Source organism: Sciurus vulgaris (genome assembly GCF_902686455.1).
Source record: "Sciurus vulgaris genome assembly, chromosome: 2".
In the NCBI taxonomy this organism is placed as follows: domain Eukaryota; kingdom Metazoa; phylum Chordata; class Mammalia; order Rodentia; family Sciuridae; genus Sciurus; species Sciurus vulgaris.
In genome coordinates, this window is record NC_136462.1 from 67,344,232 (window position 1) to 67,370,990 (window position 26,759).

The window sequence follows — 26,759 nt, forward strand, 5'->3', positions numbered from 1 at the left end:
GGGTTCAAACCCCAGCATCACAAAACAAACAAACTAACAACAACAACAACAAACGGTATTCTACAGAAAATTCCTATCTGATCAGAGGTATTTAATTTTTTTTTATTTTTTATTTTTTTGGTACCAGGAATTGAACCCAGGGGCACTTAGTCACTGAGCCACATCCCCAGTCCGATTTTTTTTAAAACATATTTTATTTAGAGACAGTGTCTCACTATGTTGCTGGGGCTGGCTTTAAACTCGCAATCTTCCTGCATCAGCTTCCTAAGCCACTGGGATTATAGATGTGTGACACCGTGCCTGGCTGATAATTTTTATCAAATAATCAATAACCTTTTAATTTTCAGTATTTAGATACTTGTAAGTATATTGTTCATAGCTGGGTGCTGTGGCACATGCCTGTAGTTCTAGCAACTCGGGAGCCTGAGGGAAGAGGCTCACAAATTTAAGACTAGCCTTAGCAATTTAGTGAGACCCTAAGCAACTTAGTGAGACCCTGTCTTAAAATAAAAAAAAAAAGGACTGAGAATTGGTGATTGGTCAGTGGTAAAGTGCCTCTAGATTTAATCCCCAGTACAAAAATAGATAAATGAATACACACACACACATATATACATATTCATATACATATATAGTGTACATAAAATTATTTTACAAAGCAACAAATATCAAATATGTACTTATTTAATATACATTGTAAGCACTCAACCAGAGAATTAAAAAAAAAAATAGCAAGTCATTTCACTTCTGGGTGTTTATCCACAAGAAATTAAATAATATTTCTACACATATCTTCACATTCACTTTATCTATAATAGTTGAAAACTGGTAACAACCCAATGTCTACCAATAGGTGAACGGATAAACAGATACAATGGAATACCACTCAACAATAAAAAGGAGGGGCTGGGGAGATAGCTCAGTTGGTAGAGTGCTTGCCTCGCAAGCACAAGGCCCTGGGTTCAATCCCCAGCACTGAAAAAAAAAAAAAAAAAAAAAAAAAAACAACAATAAAAAGGAATGAGCTACAGATAACATGAAAAAACATGATGAATTTAAAGTAATTTGGGGGTAGGGGTGTAGCTCAGTGGTAGAACAGTTGCCTAGCATGCATGAGCTCAATGGTAGCATGCATGAGGCCCAACATATGGGCCCAGTGAATAAATGACCCTACTTTATTTTTATTTGCTTTATTTATGGAATGAAAGACACCAAGCAACATGGTCCATAGTTTATAATAGGGCACACTCTTGATTTTGTGTGTTCTCTGGTTTTGGAAAAGGTATGTACCCATCATTACAGTATCATAGGATGGTTTCAGTGACCTAAAATCTGCTGTGTTCTGTCTGTTCATCTTTCCTACCCCCACTGGCAAGGTCTGAATTATTTTTATTATTACTAAGTACTTTTTGAGACAGGGTCTGTGTTGCCCAAGCTGGTCTTGAACCCTGGGCTCAAGTGATCTTGCTGCCTTAGCCTTCTGAATAATTGGGACCATAATCATGTGCCACCATACGTGGCTAACCCCCGATCTTTTACTATCTCCATAGTTTTGCTTTTCCTGAATGTCATATAATTGGGATCATACAGCATGTGGCCTTTTCAGATTGACTTCTTTCACTTAATAATATGCATTTAAGTGTCCTTTGTTGTTTTTTCATGGCTTGATAACTTATTTTTTTTTTTTTTGTGGTGCTGGGGATTGAACCCAGGGCCTTCTGCTTACAAGGCAAGCACTCTACCAACTGAGCTATCTCCCCAGCCCCTAATTTCTTTTAATGGTGTGTAACATTCCCTTATTAGGATATGCCATAGCTTCTCTGTTCACCTACTAAAGACCATGTATGTTGCTTTTAAATTTTAACAGTTATAAAACTGCTATAAATACCTGTGTGCAGACTTTTGTCAAGACATTCATTTGTGTAAATACCAAGTAGAGTGCAGTTGCTTTGTCTTAGAATAAGACTGTGTTTAGTTTTATGAGAAACACCAAACTGTCTTTCAAACTTGGTGTACCATTTTGCATTCCTATCAGCAATGAATTAGAGTTCTTGTCTGGTCCATATCCTTATGCGCATTGGCAGTATATGTTAGTGTTCTGAATGTTGGACATTCTAATACATATGTAGTGGTATCTCATTGTCTCCCTCCCTCCTCCTTTTCATTCCTTCTCTCTTTTTCATTGAGCATTGAACCCAGGAACACTTTGCCACAGAGCTACATTCCCAGTCCTTTTTATTTTTTATTTTGAGGCAAGGTCTCCTTAAGTTGCTGGGCTGCTCTGGAATTTGCAAACCTTCTTTGGCCAGTCCAGTCACTGGGATTATAGGCATGCACCACCATGCTGGCTCTCCCTGTGTATTAATTCATTTTCCTGAAGTGATGTGGAACATGTTTTCATATGCTGATCTGTCTTGTGTTTTTTGTTTTGTTTTTGGTAAGGTGTCTCTCAATGTCTTTTGCCCATTTTAAGTTGGATTGTTTATATTTTTCCCCAGTCTGTGACTTGTCTTCTCATTTTCTAAGTGTTTTTTGCAGAGAAATTTTCATTTAGCAAAAAAATTTCTTTTGGTGCTGGGAATCAAACTCTGGAACTCATTAGTGCTAGGAAAGTACTCTACCACTGAGCCATACCCCTCAGCTCTTCTAGGAGTTTTATAGTCTTGCCTGTTATATATAGGTTTATGATTCATTTTAGTTGACTTTTGTGAAGGATGTAGTCTATGTATAGATTTAAACTTTTTTATTGCATGTGGATTTTCATTTGTTTCAGAAACTCTTATTACCAGGAATGGTGGCATACACCTGTATTCCTTGAAATTTGGAGGCTGAGGCAGAGAAGCACAAGTTTAAGGCCAACCTCAGCAATCTAGTGAAACTCTCTCACCCCTCAAAAAAACAGGGGTGGACTGGGAATGTAGCTTAGTGGTAGAGTACCCCTAAACTCAATCTCTGGTATCTCAACAAAACAAAGCCAGATGCTGTGGCATACATCTCTAATCCCAGTGACTCAAGAGGTTAAGGCAGAAAGATCTCAAGTTCTGAGGCCAACCTCAGCTAATTAGCCACTGCCCTAAGCAACTTCGTGAGATCTTGTCTCAAAACAAAACATTATAAAAGGGTTGGGGATGTAGCTCAATGGTAAAGTGTCCTTGGGTTCAATCACCAGTACCCAAAAGACAAATCAGAACCTCTTTGAAAAATCTGTCTTTGTTCATTGTCTTATCTTTCCTCTGTGAAAAGATCAGTTGACTGTATTTGTGTGGTTCTATTTCTGGGCTGTTTTTGACCATGTTGCTAAGACAATGTTCTATTGATCAATTTGTCTGTTCTTTCATCATACAAAACTGGAGTATAGTGAGTCTTGAAGTTGGGTAATGTTAGTTTTCCAACTTTGTTCTCCTTCCATATTGTGTTGGCTATTATATTAGGTTCTTTGCCTCTCTGTTTAAACTTTAATATGAGTTTGTTGATATTTACAAAATAACTTGCTGTATTTTTGATGAAATTTCATTGAATTTGCAAATCAAGTTTGGAAGAATTGGTATCTTGAAAATACTGAGTCTTCCTGTCCATGAATTTGGAATATCTATTTAGCTCTTTGATTTCTTTCATCAGAGTTTCATAGTTTTCTTCATGCGGATGTGGTATATCTTTGTTAGATTAATGCCTAAGTATTTCATTTTGTTTCATTTTGGGGAGTGTTAATGTAATTTATTTTTTACAAATTCTGCTTGTTCATTCAAATTTTCCGCACAGTCAGGTCTGTGAGCAAAGACAATGTTATTTCTTCTTCCTGATCTGTATGCCTTTTATTTCCCTTTCTTCTCTTATTGCATTAACTAGAATTTCTACAGTGTTGAAAAGGAGTGATGAGAAGACATCCTCCTTCTTTTGTTTCTGATCTTAGCAGAATACTTTGTTTCTCCCATTGAGTATGATGTTTAGTATGACTTTTTTGGAGTTTTTTTTTTTTTTTAATTAAATCAAGTTGAGGATAATTCTAGTTTGGGTTTACTGAGTCAGTAATTGATTTTTGACAATATTGCTAAGACAATTCAGTAGGGACAAGAGTGATTTCAACAATTGGTACTGGACAATTGAATAGCCACATTCGAAAGAATGAAATTTGACCCCTTCCTAACAGAAGCATATAAAATAGCTAAAACTAAACTTTTAGAATACTTCACAGACAAATCTTCTTGACCTTGGATTAGGTAAGTAATGGTTTAAGTGTATCCACCAGTGAGAAAAATAAACCAAACTTCATTCAAATTAAACATTTTGTCACTGGGTACTGTGGCACATGCCTGTAAATCCAACAACTTGGGAGTCTGAACAGTAGGGTCATGAGTTTGAGGTTGGGCTGTGTGACTTAGTGAAACCCTGTCTCAAATTAAAAAGGGTTGGAGGTTTGGCTCAAATCCCTGAATTCAGTCCTAGTACCAGAAAAATAAATACATTGATTAATTAAACATCGTGCATATCAGGGGACAGTATAAAGGAAGCTGGGCCTGGTTGTGCACGTCTGTAATCCCAACAACTTGGGAGGCTGAGGCAGGAGGATTGCAAGTTTGAGGCCTGCCTTGGCAACTTAGCAAGACCCTCTCTCAATTTTAAAAATAAAAATAAAAACAATTGGGGATGCATTTCAGTGGTAGAGTACCGTGGGTTCAGTCCCCACTACCCAAATTAATTAGATACAACAGAGAGAGGGTAATGGGGGGGCAGAAAGAAGGATGGAAGGAAGGAAAGAAAAGAGCGAGCAAAAATACTTGCAAATCATAAATGCGATAAGGTGTTGATGATATCCAGACTATATGAAGGACTCTTAACAACTCAAGAGAAATAACCCAGTTAAAAAATGGTCAGAGGATTTAAATGTTTCTCCAAAGAAGACATTCCAAATGTCCAAGAAACACATGAAGATTCTTTGTATCATTAGCATCAGGCAAATGCAAATTAAAAGTTATAAGATACCATTTCACCAGCCCTTAGGAGATTTTACTCAGAAAGACAACCAATTGTTGGTAAGAATATGGAAAAATTGGAACTCTTATAAATCGTTAGTGGAAATGGAAAATATGTAACCTCTGTGGAACACACTGGTAGTTTTCAAAAGGTCTGACATATATGGTTGACCATATGACCTAGCAATTCCCACTAGGTAGTGAGAAATGAACACGTCTGCACAAACATTGGTATGCAGCTATTCATAGCAGCATTGTTCCAAATGCCTATCAACTTACAAATGAATAAACCAATACGATATTATCTGTATAATGAAATACTATTCCACAATAGAAAGGAATGAAGTAACTAATTCATGTTACAGGTATGGATGAACTTGAAACATTATGCTAAATGATAGAAGCCACACACACAAAAGATGCGTATTATATGATTTGTTTTTTTATGAAATGTTCAGAATAGGCAAATCTGTACCAGATTAATGGCCAGATGTTTGTTGTGTTGCCTGCCTGTACTCAGAAGGTTGAGGCAGGAGGATTGCAAGTTTGAGTCCAGCCTGGGCAACTTATTGAGACCCTGTTCCCCCCAAACAAACAAACCCAGTGATGGGACAGAGTATGTAGTTCAGTGGTAGAGTACTTGCTAGCATATGCTAGGCTCCAGGGTGCTGAATGAAGAGAGGGAGGGAAGGAAAGGAGGGAGGGAGGGAGGGAAAAAGCAGAGTAATGGTTGCCTAGGGCAGGGTGGGGGAGGAGTGGGCATGTGGAGAAATGGAGAGTGGTAAGTGAATTATGTCTCAATAAAGTTATTATTTTAAAAAGATATTTAGGATCTGCAGGTGTAGCTCCGTCAGTGGTAGAGTGCATGTGCAAGGTCCTGGGTCAGAACAAAATAAACAGAAGGGTAACTGTCTGTATTATTCACTGTATAACTTTTATCTCTGGGGTGGATGTGGTGATGGTGGTGGTATATAACTACTAGAAACATAACATCATGTATTATGAAGCATTCTGTTTTATAGGATCTCCTTTACCGAAGATCTCGATCACTAGTGGATTATGAAAATGCTAACAAAGCACTGGATAAGGCAAGAGCAAAAAATAAAGATGTTCTACAGGCTGAAACGTCCCAACAATTATGTTGTCAGAAGTTTGAAAAAATATCTGAATCTGCAAAACAAGGTACTGTTACATTATCTTTTTTTTTTTTTTTTTTTTTTTAATTTTTTAGTTGTGGGTGGACAAAATACCTTTATTTTTTTATGTGGTGCTGAGGATCGAACCCAGTGCTTCACACATGCTAGGGAAGTGCTCTACCACTGAGCCACAACCCCAGCTCCTGTTACATTAACTTTTAATCACAAGATATGCTTTATGATTATTATGTGAATTAATTCTGAGTTTTTTTGTTGTTCACAGAACTTATAGATTTTAAGACAAGAAGAGTTGCTGCATTCAGAAAAAATTTAGTGGAACTTGCAGAATTAGAACTGAAGCATGCAAAGGTAGTATTGTGTTAAAGATTTAGTAAATTTAAGTGACATGACATTTAAAATTGAGTCAGTAATAAAATTGATAATCCTTTAATGACAGTTACCTTCTATAGGGACATCCTAAGAACTGTTCTTGAATGAGAATTATGTTTTCCAAGATGATTTCATTGCTTCAGAATAGTTGGTTTAACTTTTCTGGTACTGGGGACTGAACTCATGTGCTTTACCACTGAGCTACATCTCCAGTTCTTTATTTTTTGAGATAGAATCTTGCTAAATTGCTCTGAGTCACAGAGGTTATAGGCATACACCACCCTGTAAAATATATGGTTTTAGTAAATAAATGGCTTCCTTCTGGTCTGTATAGTATTTGTTTACTTTGAAGTAAACCCTCTTTTTAAAAAAATATTTTTCAGTTTTCGATGAACAAAATAACTTTATTTATTTATATTTTTATTTGACGCTGAGGGGGATTGAACCCAGTGCCTCACATGTGCCCACTGCCACAACCCAAGCTCATAAACCCCTTCTTGCATTTAATATAAAGGTAAAACTTGGCTCAAACTTTATAATTTTTAAAATAGAGACTCTCAGTTGAGAAAGATTTTAAAGATTATTTAATTCAAGCAAGAATAATTGCTCTGAAAGAATTTAGGACCTAACAGGAAAACAAATATTTTTTAACTAGTTGTTTTATCAAAAGTCTTATTTAGTTTAAAAAAAAAAAATTTAAATTGTTGATAGTGAACGCATGGTTTTTGGAACTTTTTTTTTTTTTTTTCTCCTTTTTGTGGTTCTGGGGTTTGAATGCACAGCCTCATGAATGCCAGGTAAGCACTTTACCACTAAGCTACATCCCCAGCACCATAAATTTTTTATATTAAAGAATTTTTAAAAAGAACAAACCAAAAATATTTATTTATTTAACATTTGTTATCTTTAGAGAGACTACAAATACAGTGTATTTGGTTTTTTTGTTTTTGTTTACCATGGATTAAACTTGGGGGCACTAGACCACTGAGCTACATCCCTAGCCCTGTTTTGTATTTTATTTAGAAAGTTTGATGTCTGAGTTGCTTAGTGCCTTGCTGTTGCTGAGGCTGACTTTGAGCTCTTGATTCTTCTACCTCAGTAGCCCCCACCACCAGTGGGATTACAGGCATGTGCCAGCATGCCCTGCACAAAATGTATTTGTTTCCCCAAGAAATTAAAATGAACTTTTAAATGGGTTCTCTTTTTGGGGGGGAGTGGGTGCTAGGAATTGACCCTAAGGGCACTTCCTCACTGAGCTATATATCCCAGCCTTTTTTATTTTTTATTTTGAGGCAGTGTCTCTCTAAATTGCTGAGTCCTTCCTCCAGCTTGCTGTCCTCCTGTCTCAGCCTCCTGAATTAGTAGGATTATAGACATGCACACCACACCCAGTTTAAGTGTAATTTTTTTGATAGATTATAGCATTTATTAATTAGTAAAGCTAAAAAGTGGGCTGGGGTTGTGGCTCAGTGGTAGATTGTTTGCCTAGCATGTGCGAGACTCTGGGTTCGATCCTCAGCACCACCTAAAAATAAATAAAGGTATTTTGTTCATCTGCAACTTAAAAAAATTTACAAAAATAAAGCTAGAAACTGCACTAAGATATTTGGAACACCCTATAATGAGTACAGATCTTCATCAACTAATGAATGGGTCTAAAATAATGAAGATAAATTTAATTCCCTTTTTCCAGTTTAGTCCTTACATATTTGTATAAGATAACTTTTGTGTCTGTGTCTATTTGTGTGTTGACAGGTATTAAACCCAAGGCCTTGAGAAAGCCAAGCATGTGTTCTACCAATGAACTACATCTGAGCCAAGATAGCTTTTTAAACTGCTATATTGCACTGACTTGATTTGGCTTATAATACTTTATTTCTCTTAGTTCTTTGCTGGGTGTGGTGGTATTTGTCTGTAATCCTAGTTATTTGGGAGGCCGAGGCAGGGAATTCCAAGTTCCAGGCTAGCCTTAGCAATTTGGCGAGGTCCTAAGCAATTTAGCGAGACCCTGTCTCAAAATAAAAAATAAAAAGGATTGGGGATATGGCTCAGTGGTTAAGCACCCCTAGGTTCAATCCCCACTACCGAAAAAAAAAAAGAAGAAGAAGAAAAAAAGAAAATGTTTTGATAAGGTTGGCATGATTTAATCTTACTGAACCTGTGTTGGTTTCTAATGTCCACTGTTTTGTTCTTTTTAAAAAGGTATGAACTAGCAAGAATTTTGCTGTAAGGGCTGGGGATGTAGCTCAGTGGTACAGTACTTGCCTAGCACAGGCAAGGCTGCGGTTCAATCCCCAACACCACCACCACCACCACAAAAATAATTTTGCGAGGGCTGGGGAGATAGCTCAGTCGGTAGAGTGCTTGCACAAGGCCCTGGGTTCAATCCCCAGCACCACAAAAAATAAATAAATAAACAAAAAATAAATAAATAAAAATTTTTGCTGGCGATTGGAGGCTGGCAAATGAATCTGTTTTTGTACAGCCTATGAGCCAAGAATGGTGTACATTTTTAAATGGTTGTTTAAAAACAAATGAAGAATAGTGATAATTACATGAAATTCAAATTTAAGTATCTATAAATAAGATTTTCTTGGAACGAAGCCATTCGTTTGTCTATGGAGGCTTGTGCCAAGTGGAATAGTTGAAACAGAGACCAAGTGTCTCTCAAATCCTAAAATATTTACTGTTTAGTCTGTTTGCTGGCTTCTGCCTCTGGTTTCCAGACTCTACTTTTTCAGAACTTTTTGAAATGAGTTTTCTGTATTCAGATTTCTTTTTTTTCCCTCTGTATTTTTTACAAATAAACAAAAAACAAATAAACAAAAGTTTATTCTTAAATTTACAACAGACTTCAAGGTTTTTTAGCTATAGGTGGCAAAAAATATAGTAGGGAATGCAGTGTTAATTTCCCCTGTGGGCCAGGGCTCTTTACCCCAAGGCCTTCACATTTAGCTTCTCTCGTTTCTTCTCTTTTTGTTTCTGCTTATCTTCCTCATCCATTTCTTGAGCTGTGTCAGGAGCTTCTTGCCACCTTTGTAGCTGGACATGGTGACTGCCTCCTGTTTCCTAGACCCTGCTCTTCGTTTTCAGATTTTCTTAATGATTTTGAAAATCTGAATAATCCCATTTTTTAAATTGAGATATAAGATTTGTACATCTTTATGGAGTACATCTATGGTAATTCTGTACATGTATACAATGTATAATAATGAAATCAGTAATAAACATTTCCACTTATTCAACATTAATCATTTTTATATATTGGGAATTTTCATAGTCTTCTAGTCATTTTGAAATATAGATTTATTTTGTGGTTCAGGGAATTGAGCCTGGGGATGCTTACCGTTGAGGTATATTCCCACCCCCCCCCCCCCTTTTTTTTTTAATTTTGAGACAAGGTCTAATTGCCTAATATGGCCTCACATTTATGATCATCCTGCATCAGCCTCCTGGGCAGCTGGGATTATAGGCATGGGCCACCTCACCTTGCTAAATAATAGTTACTCTACTGTATTAAAGAGAAACCAGAAGTAAGTCTTCCACTCAGTGTTTTGATTCCCTTTATTGAACTTCTTTCTCTCCCCATTTTATCTCTGCCTTTCCCAGTTGGACAGTCCTGTTTTGTCCATAGAATCCACATAAATTGTTTTGAAAAGATTAGATATTAGTAAAATGTATAGTAAGGTAATTTGAAACAGCTGGGTGCGTTGGCATATACCTGTTATCCCAGCGGTTCAGGAGGCAGAGGCAGGAGGATAGAGTTCGAAGCCAGCCTCAGCAAATGCGAAGTGCTAAGCAACTCAGTGAGACCCTGTTTCTAAATAAAATACAAAATAGGACTAGGGATGCGGTTCAGTGGTTGAGTGAGTGCCCAGAGTTCAATCCCTGGCACCCCCTACCCCCCAAAAAGTATTTTGAAACTACTGTGGATTTCATTTATTGTGCTTTGCCATATCATTGAAATCTGGTTGTTACAGCAAACTAGGTTAGATCACTTGTATCCTTGAACATAGTCTCATTGTTCCCCACCTCCATGCTGGAGCTCTAACCCAGGCTAAGCACATGCTCCCCTGCTGAACTACATCCCAATCTACCACCGACATTTTTGAAGAGCACAGAACTATTTATAGACTGTCCTGTTTAAGATAGCTTTTTCATTGCTGTGACCAAAAGACCTGATAAGAACAATTTTAGAGGAGGAAAACTTTATTTAGGGCTCCCAGTTTCAGAGGTCTCAGTTCAGACAGAGTTGGCTAGCTCCATTCCTTGGGGCATGAAGTGAGGCAGAACATCATGGCAGAGGAAAGAAGTGAAGGACATGGCACCAAGAAGCAGAGCGAGAGACTGGCTCACCGTGGACAAACTATGAACCCCAAGGGCACGCCCCCAGTTACCCACCTCTTCTGGCCACACCCAGTCTGCCAACAGCTAGCACCCAATTAATCCCTGTCAGTCATTAATATACTGATGTTAAAGCTCTCATAGTATAATCATTTCCCTTCTAACTTTTTAAAAAATATTTTATACCAGGGATTGAACCAGGGGTGCTTAATCACATCACCAGTACCAACTCCCCCATCCCACAAAAAAGACTACTTTACACTTTGCAGTTGGTATTCTTTGGAGAGAAATACTTTGGGACTATATAAATGTCCCATAACCAGTACTTTACAGTAGAACTTTATACTACAATAGCAGTGTTCTAGAATCAGCACTGTCCATTATGATGACCACTGATAACTTTTAGTTGTCAAACACTTGAGACGTGGGTAGTCCTGCTGGGAAACTGAGTTTTTAATTTTTTTTTTTTTTTAATTTTCACTTTATTTATTTTTTTGCGGTGCTGGGGATTGAACCCAGGGCCTTGTGCTTGCAAGGCAAGCACTCTACCAACTGAGCTATGTCCCCAGCCCCTCATTTAATTTTTAATTGATGAAAAGTAGCTAAACATGGTTAATAACTGTAGTATTGACAGTGCATCTCCACATTGCTTTTAGGATCCATTGATGAAAGTTAGGCACTGTGATGTATGTTGTAATCCCAGCAACTCAGGAGACTGATGCAGGATTGCAGGTTTAAGGCCAGTCTGGGCAACTTAGTGAGACCTTATCTCAAAAAATAAGAAGGCCGATTCCCAGCACCGCAAAAAAAAAAAAAAAAGAAGGGCTGGGATGTAGCTCAGTGATAGAGTATCCCGAGTTCAATCCCCAGTACTGCCCCTCACCCCCTGAAAAAAAAAGATGATTCTTGACTGAATCACTTTATCATTATGATGGTTGCCAAATGTTGATTTCCTTCCTTCTTGCCTCCTTCCTCCTCCTCCTCTTTTTGGGTACTAAGAATTGAACCTAGAAGCACTTTACCACTGAGCTATATCCCTTGCTCTTTTTTAAAATTTTGAGATAGGGTTTCATTAAGTTGCCAAGATAGGCCTTGAATTTATGATCCTCATGCCTCAGCCAACATGCCCGACTTTATTTTTTTAGTACTGGGGAATGAACTCAGGGGTGTTCTACCACTTAGATACATCCCCAGCCCTTTTAGTTTTATATATTTATATATATATATATATATATATATATATATATATATATATATATTTTTTTTTTTTTTTTTTTTTTTTTTTTTTTGTGGTGCTGGAGATCGAACCCAGGGCCTTGTGCTTGCAAGGCAAGCACTCTACCGATTGAGATATCTCCCCAGCCCTAGTTTTATATTTTGAGAAAGGGTCTCTTTAAGTTCCTGAGAGTCTCCACTAAGTTGCTGAGTCTGGCCTTGAATCTGGGATCCTCTTACCTCATCCTCCTGGAATTACAGTTGTTGTGCCACTGTGTCCAGCACCCCCCCACCCCGTGTGTGCCGTGTGTGTGTCTCTGTCTCTCTCTCTGTCTCTCTGTCTCTCTCTGCTTCCCCCTCTCTCCCTTCCCTTTCTTTTCTTTCTTTTTTTTTTTTTTTGTGGACCTGAGGAGCAAATCCAGGGCCTCACACATACTAAGCAAATGCAAGTACACCCTATCCTTGAGTTCAAACCCCAACCCCAAATGTTGATTTTTTTTTTAATTCTATCATGTCTTTATCCATTATAATTGACTTTCTACTGTGAGGAAGAGCTTTCCCTTCACCCCCATTTGCATATTAATGTAACTTAAATATATTTGTCTTTAAATATGTTTCTAAATTTGGATGCAAGTTCATTTGTTCTATCAGGGATATGTAGGTACAAGGGGTAATTTTATAGAATACTTTTATAAGTGCTCTAATTATACCAAAAACTACTGTATATTTATGTTCATGTATTTTGTAATAGCTAAAGGAAGGAATAAAGCCTGCCATACAATTAGGAATCAAGTTCAGTAACTAAAATTAGACACAGACAGCATATTTTATCCTTATTGGAACATGTCAGATAATTCCAAACCATTAATATTGGTCTAGATAGAAATTTACTGAAGTATCTGGTATTTTATGTCTTTAAACCTTTATTTGACTATAATGAATGTCTGTTTGCAAAATTTTGATCTCTTAAAGTAGTTTAGTTTCTAATACTGTATATTTTCAGTGAGTTAATTTCAAACTATTTTGAATTAAAGACATTCATAACTTACTTTTTCTTCCTTTTTAGGGTAACCTCCAGTTACTGCAGAACTGCCTGGCAGTGTTAAATGGAGACACATAAGCCACATTCTTCTTCCTGTTAAAAAGGGCTGCCTTCCTTTAAATCTTATTTTTGTTTTCTTAATGATGTTAAAGCATTTATGCTCACTGGAAACAAAACAACTGACAAAGTGCATCTACTCCTCTTTTTCTGGGAAACAGTGGAGCAGCGCCGTGCACGGGCAGTGCCAACCGCGTGTGACTCTGTGGCCTGCTCCTCTAGACTGCTCTGTCATCGTGCACTCGTCCCACTCAGAAGCCCAAAGTTCAGTCTTTTTTTTTTTTTTTTTAACTAGCCTCTTATAACTGTGTTTATTTTATAAATAGTATTCTTTATGGCTGCCAATCTTACCTTTAAATAATTTCTGAAGTTTAACCTTTTTAAAATACACTGTCAAGAAAGATAAAGATTGCCTTTCTGAATTTTTTTTATTTCATTTTTAAAAAGCATTGTAAACTTTATTTCAGTCATTCTTGTAAAGCATCTTAATCAAACTTACTTTTAATTAATCAACATAGAAGGTTTGGGCCAGACTTTATGTAATCTTTTAGAAGTATGATTTCTGAAGAAAAGCAAATGCATTCGTATGTTTGCCTTAAACTTGTAGACTAAACCAATTATTATAAAATAACCAGCGATAACAGTGATAGTTTTTAACTTTATCGTCATGATCTCACTCTAAAATTTGGAGTAGCTCTAATAAATCTACTCCAATATTATGCTTTACAGTGCAGGTCTTGATTTCTCTTTTTTCTTTATTTCTTTTAAAATGGCACAGTGAACCAGGATCACTAATCCCTTTAGAAAAGAATGAACTGCTCATCCATGTGCACTTCACAGATGGTGGAATTGGGCAAAGGCAGGTGACAGTTATTTCTGAAATACAGGAGCAGCATACAGTCTGTTAGAGTTTTATATTTTTCTGGATTCCGTCCCTTACTCAGCCAGTTAACCATGAGATATATGCCATTGAGCCACTTGGTAGTTATGCCAGTGTATAGATTGGTGTGTAGAAGGGGAAAAGTCTGTTATAAGGAACAGTTCTTGTGTGTGAGGAAAGGGACTATTTGGGATGAAAGTTGGTGTGCATATAGGATACTAAATGCAAGTAATTATATTACAAATATTATTGGCCTTTCTAATGTGAATGAGCATTATTGTCATTTCTCCTTTAAAGTTGGATTGAGTGGTTGGGCTTTCCCACTGTCATTTTCTAACTCATTTTTGGAAACTGCAGGCATTCGGGCTGGTTACCCCTTGAATGGGTTCTTAATTTGTTTACATTTTCCCAAGTGGTTTTGAAGATTGCCTGGTCCCCTGGTCTACGTCTTATTGCCAGTCATGATTCCAGCCTATCTCAGCAGCATGTTCTCTTGCCTCACTCATGTACTGGTTAATGTTTCGTCTTTTTAATTGACATGTTCCCCAATGCCATTTGAACTGTTGGTTTTTCTGTTGCTGGCTGAGAGATCTATGTTATTTTGTCCTTCATGTAACCTTCATTGGTAAGAGTACGCCCATGTGATGTCTACCAGTGGTAGACCTAGCTTCTGGATTCAGGTCTAGTCCTTCCCCAGAAGCCCTTGTGGTCTCAAGCAAGTTTGAGCAGGTTTGGTAGATGTCTGCCTCTGTTCTCTACTATAAAGGACATATTGACCTACCTCACAGGGGTGTTGTGAGGATTAATAAACGTTGGTACCTTACTTTGGCAATGTGAAGATGCTGTATTAAATGCTAAGAAATAGCAAGTACAGGGCCAAAAACCATAGTGTTTTACTTACCCATTGGCTATTATTTCTTTGGGGATGATGTAAAAGGGAGTACATCCCTTGGCCCCTGATCTTTTTTTATTGTTGTTATAGTATAGTGATTGAGCCTAGGACCTGGAGCATGCTAGGCAAGCATTCTACCACTGAACTACATCCTTGCTGCCCCCCCTTTAAATTTTGAGATAGGGTCTTGGTAAGCCCAGGCTGGCCATAAATTTGTTATCCTCCAACTTTAACCTCCTGAGTAGCTAGGATCAGAGAGAGGTGTGTACCACAACACCAAGCAAATGAATTACCTTGTGTGTTTCCCTGCAGCTCCCAGGTGGCAATGGGACTGAACCCAAAGCCTCTGTATGCTAGTCAAGTGCTTTACCACTTTACCACACCCCTCCTGGTTTACATTTTTAGAGTGCTTGTAGGGATGGAGGTAAATGGGTAACAGTACATATTAGAATGTGTGCTGGAAGAAGGGAGAGTGCTTTATACATACTGAGTTAACTGTTGTGCTACTCAAGGCCTCACAAAACCTTCATGTAAGATACTGGATATAACTCCATCATGGATATACTAAGGGTTTTTTTGTGCCCTCAGAACGATTTTTTCAAAGCTCAGCTCCCTGATAAAAATAGCCAATCCTGGATTCACTTGTTGAGTTGAAGCATTCATTTAATATTTGGTGACCATCATGTACCTAGGAGATACAGAGATGAAATGGGAAGACAACAGTAGAGAGGAGGTTCTGCATGGACATTTACTGTATGCAATTACTATTCCAAGATGGCTCCTTGGGAGCCAAGAAGCAGAGTTCACCGTGTGGAGTTATAGGGCATCTCAGGTGATGACTGTGTTCTTCAGGAGGAAGAGAAGTCCAAGCAGCGGAAGAAGCTTGAGTCAACTATGGGGTGGAACCTGGGAATTTAGGAAGAGAAGTTTATGCAGTGCAGGTGAAGAGGCCAGAACTGAAATTGCAGAAGATAGTGGATTGATTCAGTGACGGCAAAAGGCTGGGTGAGATGTCGAGTTAGCTGAGAGAATTTTGTACAATATTCTTAATGTCTTACAGTAAAACTGTATACGTTGAGGTCAAACTGGTCTTTCTGAACTGTGGAATGAATTAGAATTAGCAGTTGATTTAAAAAGAAAAACTGGACACACTTGTAATCTCAGCTGCTTAGGAGGCTAAGGAGGAGCATAAGTTTGAGGCGTCTAGGAAGCTAAGGAGGAGTATAAGTTTTATACTCCTCAGCAATTTAGGGAAAATCTCAAAAGGTTGGGGATGTAGCTCAATCAGCACCACAAAACAACAAAATGACTTAAGGGAACAGGGAAGGATTTGGAATATAAAACGAGGGTGTGAAATCCTACTTGAATGTTTCTGAATAGACAGAAATGAGAACCTGTCTACCCCCACCCCCCCCCCCCCCCCCCACCCCCCCCCAATCCACACCCATTCACACCCATCCTTTCCCCCTTGAAATGATCTTCAGTGTAAAAACGGGGGCTGAGATGATATCTGTTACGTATGATATAACCTTGACTACAGGTAATTAAAACAATATAGGCAGCTTAGGCAGAATTCTCACAAAGTCAAGGGTCGCAGTTTCGGACTGGTGCAGCTGTTCGGAACAGGTTATTCTCAGCGAGGCTTCTCTACCATGGCTAACTTGAGCCAAGTACACATGTAAGCTTCACTGACTTGCAAGTAAAAAAATCTGGGGAAGAAAAGACTTTATAGGCAAAAAAGATTGGTATTTTTAATTCCCTGCAGATGCCACACGGTGGCACATGGTTGTAATCCAGAGACTCCAAAGGGTGGAAGAGAGAGGAGGAAAGAAAAAGGGGAAGTCAGCGGATTCTCTGGAGAAACTGCAAGATGTATCAGGATCGCAGTCTAAAATCAACTCACGTTCCCACTTCCGCGACAAGTGTCTCCAGCTGGTTTCTGCTTCTCTTAGTCTATGCTGGCTCAAATGTCTCCCAAAACTCCAAGCACTGCGCTGTCTTGGTGTCTACAAACCAGACAAGCACGTAAACCCAAAAGACCACCGCAAGGCGCGAAAAGTGAGTCACTCTATTTTTAGAAACCAAGCATAATCAGGGGAGAGCGCGAACGCAGTCCCCCACTACCACAAATTATGCAGTCGAGTTTCCCACATTTGGGGAAATCGCAGGGGTCAGCACATCCGGAGTGCAATGGATAAGCCTCGCCCTGGGAAAACCACCTTCGTGATCATGGTATCTCCCCTGCCAGGTAAGTATGAGTTGCTTACCAACCCTCGATCCACACCCTGGCGCCCGCTCTACTCTACACTCACGGTCATCTCTCTCACTTAGCCTCTCCACCTTCCCCCCACATCAGATGCCCCTCTCTCTGCTTTTGCAGCTCAGAAACAAATCACCAAGCACAATTCGGATAATGCCCACGCAGAACGTGGGGGCCCGGATTGAGCCCGACCAGCAGCCTCAGCGTGCGTGCTCATTTACATGCGCCACGCCCTTATGCTGACGACCTCGGAACGCAGGTCTAAGCGGCTCCGAAGTCCCGCCTACCTAAGGCGTAAAGAAAAGAGCGCTCTGGGTGTGGTGTGTGGAGCTGAGATGTGTGCGGTGCGGACTTACTTTTTGTCTCTTTTCCATACAGGAATTTTTTTGGCATTCTTTAACGTTCACTTATTTCTAGAACAGTTTCTTCTGTGGCGGGCAGTCTCAGACACCGCCCCGCCCCACGCTAGTCGCGCCTCCTCCCAGATGTGAACAAAATCAGTAATGTGACCCTGTAGCCGGTTGGTGCTGTGAAACAAAACAGAGCAGAAGAGAAATCTAGAGATTGGGTGGCCTGAAAGAGTAATCTACTCCCCTACTACGATAGTGTGGCGTTTCTAGTCCCTTGGTTTGCAAGATACCCTTCGACACTTCGCCCATTGTGCACAGGAATCTCAGTGGTCGCCGGGTGGGGCGGAGCAGGCGAGGGTGGGTGCAGACGGTCTAAGACCTAGAAGACAGGATCTCGTGGCCTGCTGCCCACCCCTTGAGATGCCTACCGTGGCTGTGGTACACAGACCAATTCAGTCTCTCAGGAAAAATGAGAGGCAAGGGTCAAAGGTTAAATACTAATATTAGAGTTTTTCACCAATTTAACATGAAACTTTCAATCCCCATTAATTTTTCCTTTGGGACTATATAGTTGCCTGAACTCAGCAGTGAAAGAAAATTTGAATAACATAGCAAGGAAAGCGTCCACTCACTGGACAAGTGTGTCCGTTCTTCTTTCCATCCCACTGAGATCCTTTCTCAAAATAAAAATGAGGGGGTGGGGCAAGGAAAGACAGAATGAGACAGAAAAGTGCCCAGAAAAACACTCTGGACGCAAGAATTCATGCAAGAGATTTTATTAGGCAGATGAACAGTGAGAGAAGAGAGAGGTAGGGGTGGGGGGGGAGAGGGGGGAGGGAGAGAGGGAGGGAGGGAGGGAGGGAGAGAGAGAGAGAGAGAGAGAGAGAGAGAGAGAAAATATGAATGAGAATGAGAATGGCGGTGTAGCTATTCTCAAGTAGTTGAATTTTGCGGGCTAATAACATTGGACCAATGACTGCAGAGAATGTTTGCAGGCTGACCATCGGACCAATGGCTGGCTAGGATGTTCACAGACTGATGTCTGGTTTGTAAAATGGCGTGTGTGGGAGGGGCAGAATACGGGTGGCTGCTAATGCCAGTAGTACCCCATTTGTATACAATGAATCAAAATGCAGCCTGTAAAAATAAAAATTTTAATAAAAAAAATTAAAACAAGGGATTCAGTGGCAGGGCACCTCCCTAGCAAATGTGAGGCACTGGGCTTGAAAGAATGAACTTTTTAAAAACTGTTTTAAAGAATGAACATTTTTTTAAGCTGCTTTATCTCAACTCCCTAAGGTCTCCCTCCCATTGTCTTAACTCCCTAAGGTCACCCTCCCAGTAATGGGAAAAAAGCCCCTAAAGCTGTTCCAAGAAATAGCCCCAAACAGAGAGTAAAAGAGTAAATTGAGCCAGATAACTAGATAGTGCTCAAACAGTAGGATTACCAGAAACTATTGACCAGAATCTACGCCCTGTTGTTGAACATTGTAAAACATGTTGCATGTTATCAGACAACTCAGACCCCCTTTAGAATTTCCTGGCAGCTTTGTTCCCCCATTTTTTCCCCTTTTTCTCCCTTTCATGTGCAACCCCTCCCGATGTGTGGTTTTCTGCCTTTATAAACTTGTAAGATTTTCTGCTAGGGACTCGACCCTTGGACTCCTGCGTGAGTCACCAGTCGGTCCCAGCGCGCTGGAATAAACACCGTTTACGGTTTGCATCAAGTGACGCCTCCTGTGGTTGATTGGGGTTGCCTTGGATCCAAGGGATAGAGTTAGAGGTCTCCTTTTTGGAGGTTCTTCAGGCTCTATCCTTAGCACCTCATAAACATAAAAAAGGCATGCTACCCATCTACAACTACAAATTTTTTTTTTTTTTTTTTTTGCGGTGCTGGGGATGGAACCCAGGGCCTTGTGCTTACGTGGCAAGCACGCTACCAACTGAGCTACATTTTGGGGGCTGGGGAGCCCACAAAAATTTTTTATTAAAAATCATAAATTTACATAGGGCAATGTTGCTTGATTCATTGTTATTTTTTTCCTTCCCTCCACCCCCACAAAATTTTTTTAATAAATAAAAATCAAAATAAAGTAAAACAAAATAAAGGACCGAGAATATGGCTCGGCGACAAAGAGCCCCTCGGTTAAATCCACAGTGCCACAAAAAAAAAAAAAAAAAAAAAAAAAAAATTCCTGTATGGAAAAGAGACAAAAAGTAAGTCCGCACCGCACACATCTCGATTCCACACACCCTACACAGAGCGCTCTTCTCTTTACGCCTTAGGTAGGCGGGACTTCGGAGCCGCTTAGACCTGCGTTCCGAGGTCGTCAGCATAAGGGCGTGGCGCATGTAAATGAGCACGCACGCTGAGGCTGCTGGTCGGGCTCAATCCGGGCCCCCACGTTCTGCGTGGGCATTATCCGAATTGTGCTTGGTGATTTGTTTCTGAGCTGCAAAAGCAGAGAGAGGGGCATCTGATGTGGGGGGAAGGTGGAGAGGCTAAGTGAGAGAGATGACCGTGAGTGTAGAGTAGAGCGGGCGCCAGGGTGTGGATCGAGGGTTGGTAAGCAACTCATACTTACCTGGCAGGGGAGATACCATGATCACGAAGGTGGTTTTCCCAGGGCGAGGCTTATCCATTGCACTCCGGATGTGCTGACCCCTGCGATTTCCCCAAATGTGGGAAACTCGACTGCATAATTTGTGGTAGTGGGGGACTGCGTTCGCGCTCTCCCCTGATTATGCTTGGTTTCTAAAAATAGAGTGACTTACTTTTCGCGCCCTGCGGTGTTCTTTTTGGCTTATTCGTCTCTCTGATTTGTAGGCGCTAAGGTAGTGCAGCCCTGCTGCGTACAAAGAAGGTTTATGAGCGAATAGGAAGTATCTGGGAGTTTAGGCTCAGAGCCGCAGAGTTCTCACCAGCTAGACACTTTTCACTAAAACTGGAAGGAAACACTATTTCTGTTTCTGATCATGTCCCCAGACAAAAATCAGAGACTTGTATGCAAGCAACATCCCATCAACTCTTAAGAAAAACTTTTTCGCTTTTTTGGGAGAAGTGTGATGTATAAGAGGTGGTCTAGAAGTCAAACCTGAGAAAAAAACCTAGGCTAAACTGCTTTGCTTATCCAGAAATATTCTACACCAAATTTGTAATCAGCTTTCAAGGAATTTAGAAGAAATTGTTTCGAACATGACATTGGGAATCTGACGGTGAAGCCGTTAAATTTGATAATTGTTTTTATTATATCAGTCTCTGGGACCTTACCTACACGTGCCCTGGCTCTGCTACTGATTTACTTCCCCTGTCCCAATAATTTAGTTTTTTTTTTTTTTTCCATTTGCAACTAATATTATTATTATTTTTTGGCTAAGAATGTTCAAGCATACATAAAAACCAGCTTTCCACTTGTCTTCTGAGCTTATGCTATACATGGCAGAATGCATTACCAGAGTACTTCACAGGTTCTGCCACTGTGGCCCACACTGATCACCCAAGAAACAAGGAGCCAGCTCATTCAAGGATATAACCCACTGGTCATCAGATGATCCTTTATTAAATATTAAAATATTTTCTCATGTATTTCTTAACTCGCTGGGCACTCCACTGCACCACTATTGATATCGTCTATGATGTCATGAGGGTGGCGGCCATCAACGTTACAGCCCACAGACTGGGCAGTCCCCAGAATCTCCTTAATGGTTCCAGAAAGTTCTCTAGCTAAGGATCTATGACGCATCTGTCGGGCAATGTTGACAATTTCATCAAAAGTGATGTTTCCACTGTGTTTAATGTTTTTCTGTTTCTTTCTGTCTCTTGGTGGCTCCTTGAGGGCTTTTTTATGATCAGGGCAGAGGCAGAAGGTACCACCTCAATCTGGGCTTGTCTGTTCTGAATGGTCAGTTTCACTGTAATCCTCAGACCCTTCCAATCTCCAGTTGCTTTGGCAATGTCATCGCCAACCTTTTTTGGAGACAGACCCAGGGGGCCGATCTTGGGGGCCAGGGCAGACGTGGCGCCCACCTCGCCTCCGGTGCACCTCAGGTACACCTAAGGCACGCGGGCTGCAAGGCCGCCAAAGGTCGTACGATCCTCCCTCCCCATCTACAAGAGGGGAAGCTGAGGCCCAGAAAGGACGAGACACACGTCAGGGCCTCACGGCGCGGTAAGGGCCCAGAGCCCGGCGCGGGAAAGGCACGCGGCGCGCAGGGCCAGGGGAGGAGAGAGCCTCCATCGCACCCCAGGCCGCGGCTAGGGCACGCACCAACTTTGATCTCATTGGGGCCGAACTTGGGCGGCATGGCGGAGGAGGCTGGTGTCGGATGAACCCGGATTCGGGACGACCGAAGAGAGTTGCACCTTGACCTCCTCCGAGTCAAAAGCCCAATAATTTAGTTTTAAATCTGGAGTGTTAAATTTTTTAACAGCTAAATAAGGGTTGGGCATGGGTGTACTAAGGCCTGGGTTCCATACTGAGTGCGCGAGGGTGTGCACACACACCACCACCACCAATAGCAACAAACAAAACGAAATGAAACAAAACAGCTAAATAAGCTTCTTGCCAGTTTTACAACCTTGGGACTTTTCTTGAGGGCATTAAAAGCTCTGCCTTTTGCAGTGGTGCCCACCTATAATCCCAGCAACTCAGGAGGCTGAAGCAGGAGGATGGAAAGTTCTAGGTCAACCTCAGCAACTTAATGGGACTGTGTCTAAAAAAAAAAAAAAAAAAAAAAAAAAAGGGTGGGAGATATAAGTTAGTGGTAGAGCGCCCGTGAGTTCAACCCTCAATACCAAACATACATACATGTATACATAAATAAAACCTCCCTCTTTGAGATGTAAATGTCAAGAAAGGCAGCATTGTCCTATATCCCTGGGAGTTAAACTAAGCTGGCAGGCTCTCAGTTGCAACGACTTGCTGTCATGGAGATGAGTTTCAAAATTTTTCTTTTTGGGTAAAGACATTTTCCCCCCCTTTTGAACAGGGTCTTACTATATTGTTGCTCGGGTTGGCCTTGAATTCCTGGGTTCAAATGATCCTCCTGTGTTAGCCTCTAGAGTAGCTGGGACTATAGGCCCACACCACTGCACCTGGGTTCTGACTGGTGTGTCTATCAGAAAAGAGGCAACGGTGGTGGCACACACTCATGGTTGGAGCTACTTGGGGAGGCTGGGGCAGAATTGAGAGTTCAAGGGCAGAGTACACAATCAACAAGATTCTGCCTCCAAAAAAGAAAAAGAAAAGGAGGGGAGGGAGAGAGGGAGGAAGGAAGAAAGTTCAGACACCAGGGATGTTGTGATCACATGGAAGAAAGACTTTTTGAGGACATGAAAGAAAGTGTCCATCTGCAAACCAAGAAGAGAGGCACCAGAAAAAATCAAACCTATCACACCTTCATCTTGGATTTCCAGTTTCCAGAACTGGGAGAAAATTGTTTCATTGTTTACGCCTCCAAATCTGTTATGGCAGCCATAGTTTGCCTGTGATACCCATCACAGTTTAGGTTTAGTGCTTTTTAAGTGCATAGGAAATTTTATTTCCCCCAATGTTCTGGTGACCAGAATGGGATGGTTCTGGCAGTTCCTGATTTGAGTGGGTCAACTAATAATCTTGTGGGCATAAAACAGTCAAGTAAGAGATCCCGAGGAGTTGAAAAGTAGCATCTATTGTTCTCTCATTTGGAATACTAGTCAGAGAAACCACTTTCTCCAAAATTGAGATGTTATTGAGTAAGCACAACTAATATATGCTCTAAAATCCTCATCAGGATCACTATCAGCTTGAAAGAAGAAAAATATAGGAGGCTAGAAATGTTTTTGGAAAGTCTCTCTCTTAAATGGGTAATATATCTCATGTTTGGGCATACATATGAGAATCCAGTCCTACAGTGGCCTGAGTTCCTTTGATCTGGATAAATTAATGTATTTGTAGGGATTCTTAGATGGGCTGAGCACATGGATTCCTGATATAGGATGAGTATCACTCTTAAGAGGGAAGTTAAAAATGATCTGGGATAAACAGGAACAATTGAGAAAAGTTTAAGAGGTGACGTGAGAACTACAATTTCTCTTTCTCAGGATCCCTTTTTTATTATTTTTTATTTTTACAGACTGAATTTTGATTCATTGTACACAAATGAGGTATAAATTTTTGTTTCTATGGTTGTGCATGATGTAGATTCATACCATTCCTGTAATCATACATGTACATAGGGTAACGATGTCTGTCTCATTCCACTGTCTTTCATATCCCCACCCTCTCTTCCCTCCCTATCATTTCCCTCTACACAATCCATCCTTCATTCTTCCCTTACCCCCACCCCCACTGTGTATCATCATCCACTTATCAGAGAAAACATTCAGGTTTTGTTTTTTGGGGATTGGCTTATTTCACTTAGCATGATATTCTCCAATTCCATCCATTTATTTGCAAATGCCATATTCTTCTTCTTTATGGCTGAATAATGTTCCATTGTGTATATATACCACAGTTTCTTTATCCATTCATCTGTCGAAGGGCATCTAGGTTGGTTCCACAATCTAGCTATTGTGAATTGAGCTGCTATAAACATTGATGTGGCTGTGTTACTGTAGTATGCTAATTTTAAGTCCTTTGGGTATAAGCCGAGGAGTGGGATAACTGGGTCAAAAGGTGGTTCCATTCCAAGTTTTCTAAGGAATCTCCACACTGCTTTCCAGAGTGGCTGCACCAATTTGCAACTCCACCAGCAATGTAAAAGTGTGCCTTTTCCCCCACATCCACGCCAATATCTATTATTGTTTGTGTTCTTGATAATAGCCATTCTAATTAGAGGATGATGAAATCTTAGAGTTGTTTTAATTTGCATTTCTCTAATTACTAGAAGTGTTGAACACTTTTTCATATATTTATTAATCACCTGTATGTCTTCTGTAAAGTGTCTGTCCAGTTACTTGGCCCATTTATTGACTGGGTTCTTTGTATTTTTGGTGTAAAGTTTTGTAAGTTCTTTATAAATTTTGGTGATTAGAGCTCTATCTGAAGTGCTTGTTGAAAAGATTTTCTCCCACTCTGTGGGCTCCCTTTTCACATTCTTGATTGTATCCTTTGCTGAGAAAAAGCTTTTCAGTTTGAATCCATCCCATTTATTAATTCTTGCTTTGATTTCTTGTGCTTTGGGAGTCTTGTTAAGGAAGTCTGATCGCAGGATCCCTTTCCTCTTTTCTCCTGTCCCTGATCCCTCTGATATTCTAGTATCTCTTTATCTCTCTACCTCAAACCAGCTCCTGGGAAGAGGATGAGGGACAGTTTCTTTAGCAAATAACACTACCTGCACTGTTTGGGGATACACGTTTTTGTGCCTCCTAGAGAGAGAGGTACCCACCTGGTAACTTGATGCTTTCTGAAAGAAAAAAGGCACATAGTGTTGGACTTTAGAGAATAAATAACACTATTTCGAGAAATACAATCTATAAGTTACCAAAAGAACCAGCCATAGTCAGGTGTAAAACTCTAATCCTTTGTTGAAAATTCAATCTGAAAGAATAAAACAAATTATAAAATATTTAGAAAAATGAGAGATAATTTTAAAAGGGCACTGTTAATCATCCTTTCACCACTGTGACTGAATACCTAGGGGAAACAACTTAGAGGAAGACAGGCTTATTTTGGTTCAATCTCAGAGGTCTGTGGTTGGCTAGCTCCATTGCTCTGGGCTTAGGTGAGCCAATATCATGGTGGAAGTTCATGGTGGAGGAAAGCTGCTGAAGTCCTAACAACTAAGAAGGAAGAAAGGAGTGGGGCAAAGGGAGAAAAAGAGCAAAAGAAAAACCAGGGAAATGAGGGACAAGCTACAGTCTATCGTGACCAGTGTGACCAAACTCTTGGGTCTGGTGAGGGGCGAAGGGGGATTGGAAAATAAACATTCACAGACACAGATTTTGAAGATTAAGCTGGAATCAGATGCAGCTCTGCTCTCTGATGGAGATGCAGATCTAAGGAGTTTCACCAGCAATCTTTATTTGTTATATATGTCTCATTATCAGGTTAAAAACTATGCAACCATTATTCTTTGTATTCAGGAAAGCTTACAGAAACTAGGACATCTATGTTGCTTTTCCGCAGTAGCAATCCATGGTTGCAAAGTGCAATATTAGAAGCTTTGTGTAGCTCTCAAGAAAGTCCATTGTTTAAAGTTACTGTAAGGCGGGCAGGAACTGTAGAAGCCGAGCAGATGAAACATTGCGGTTGTCTTGCCTAAGAATTCCTTCCTTCCCGGTGTAAGGCCCCCAAAAAGGAAACCCCAACTCTGTCCCATGGATCCACAGCAACCCCAATCAACCTCAGGAGGCGTCACTTGATGCAAACCGCAAGAGGTGTTTATTCCAGTGTGCTGGGACCCGACTCGAGGAGTCGAATCCCTAGCAGAAAATCTTGTAGGTTTATAAAGGCAGAAACCACACATCGGGAGGGGTCGCACATGAAAGGGGGAAAAGGAGGAAAAAAAAAAAGAAAAATGGGGAACAAAGCTGCCGGGAAATTTCAAAGGGGGTCTGGGTTTGCTGATAACATACAACATATTTCACAATGTTTTACAACAGGGTGTAGATTCTGGTCAATAGTTTCTGGTAATCCTACTGTTTGAGCACTATCTTGCTATCAGGCTCAATTTACTCTTTTACTATCTGTTTGGGGCTGTTTCCTGGAACAGCTTTATAAAAGGGCTTTGTTCCCGTTACTGGGAGGGAGACCTTAGGGAGTTGAGATAAAACAGACAGCTTAAAAAAATGTCCATTCTTTCACCGGGAGCTGTGTGCCTGAGATCAAGGTCAGACCTGATAGGGCTCTTGCACAGAACCTCCTCATGCAGGGCATTGCCACAGCAGCTAAGCATCCTGTGCCCTTGTGATATCGCCGTTTACCGGTGACGAGTTCTGCTCCTTCTAATGTTGAAGATTGAACACTAGAGAAGCACGCCGAGGCAAGCATATTAAGCAGGTTTTATTTAAAGCTAATAATACAGACTTCTCCCAGCAGGAAGAAGGGGGCCATGGCTGATGTTCCCAAGAAGTGAGCGCACCCTACATCTTTTATAGGTTGAATTCTCTTTTGTTCTCCAGTTCTCTCCCCCCTTATCTCTCCTTCCTGCCTAAGTGACTAGGCCTGGTTTTGCATTAAGTGAGAAGCCATGGGCAGGGGGAGGGCCAAGGTGATTCAGGCAGACAAGGGCCCAGGGGGCA

General features: G+C 40.5%; 1 protein-coding gene and 1 pseudogene across 2 annotated transcripts in view; one reads left to right on the plus strand and one right to left on the minus strand.

Annotated features, from left to right (window-relative positions):
• The window catches only part of SNX6 (sorting nexin 6), a 56,406-nt gene extending 41,540 nt beyond the window's left edge, over positions 1-14,866 (plus strand). The window contains 3 exon segments of the mRNA XM_079120251.1: positions 5,993-6,152; positions 6,390-6,475; positions 13,122-14,866. Coding sequence (XP_078976377.1) covers positions 5,993-6,152; positions 6,390-6,475; positions 13,122-13,175 — 300 coding nt within the window. The 3' untranslated portion in view covers positions 13,176-14,866.
• A 6,190-nt stretch (positions 14,867-21,056) lies between these two features.
• LOC306653635 (large ribosomal subunit protein uL11-like) lies at positions 21,057-21,841 on the minus strand (annotated as a pseudogene). The gene is made up of 2 exons: positions 21,809-21,841; positions 21,057-21,590 (listed from the first exon to the last, which is right to left on the minus strand). The product of its transcript is annotated as a large ribosomal subunit protein uL11-like (transcript).
• Positions 21,842-26,759: the final 4,918 nt, after the last annotated feature.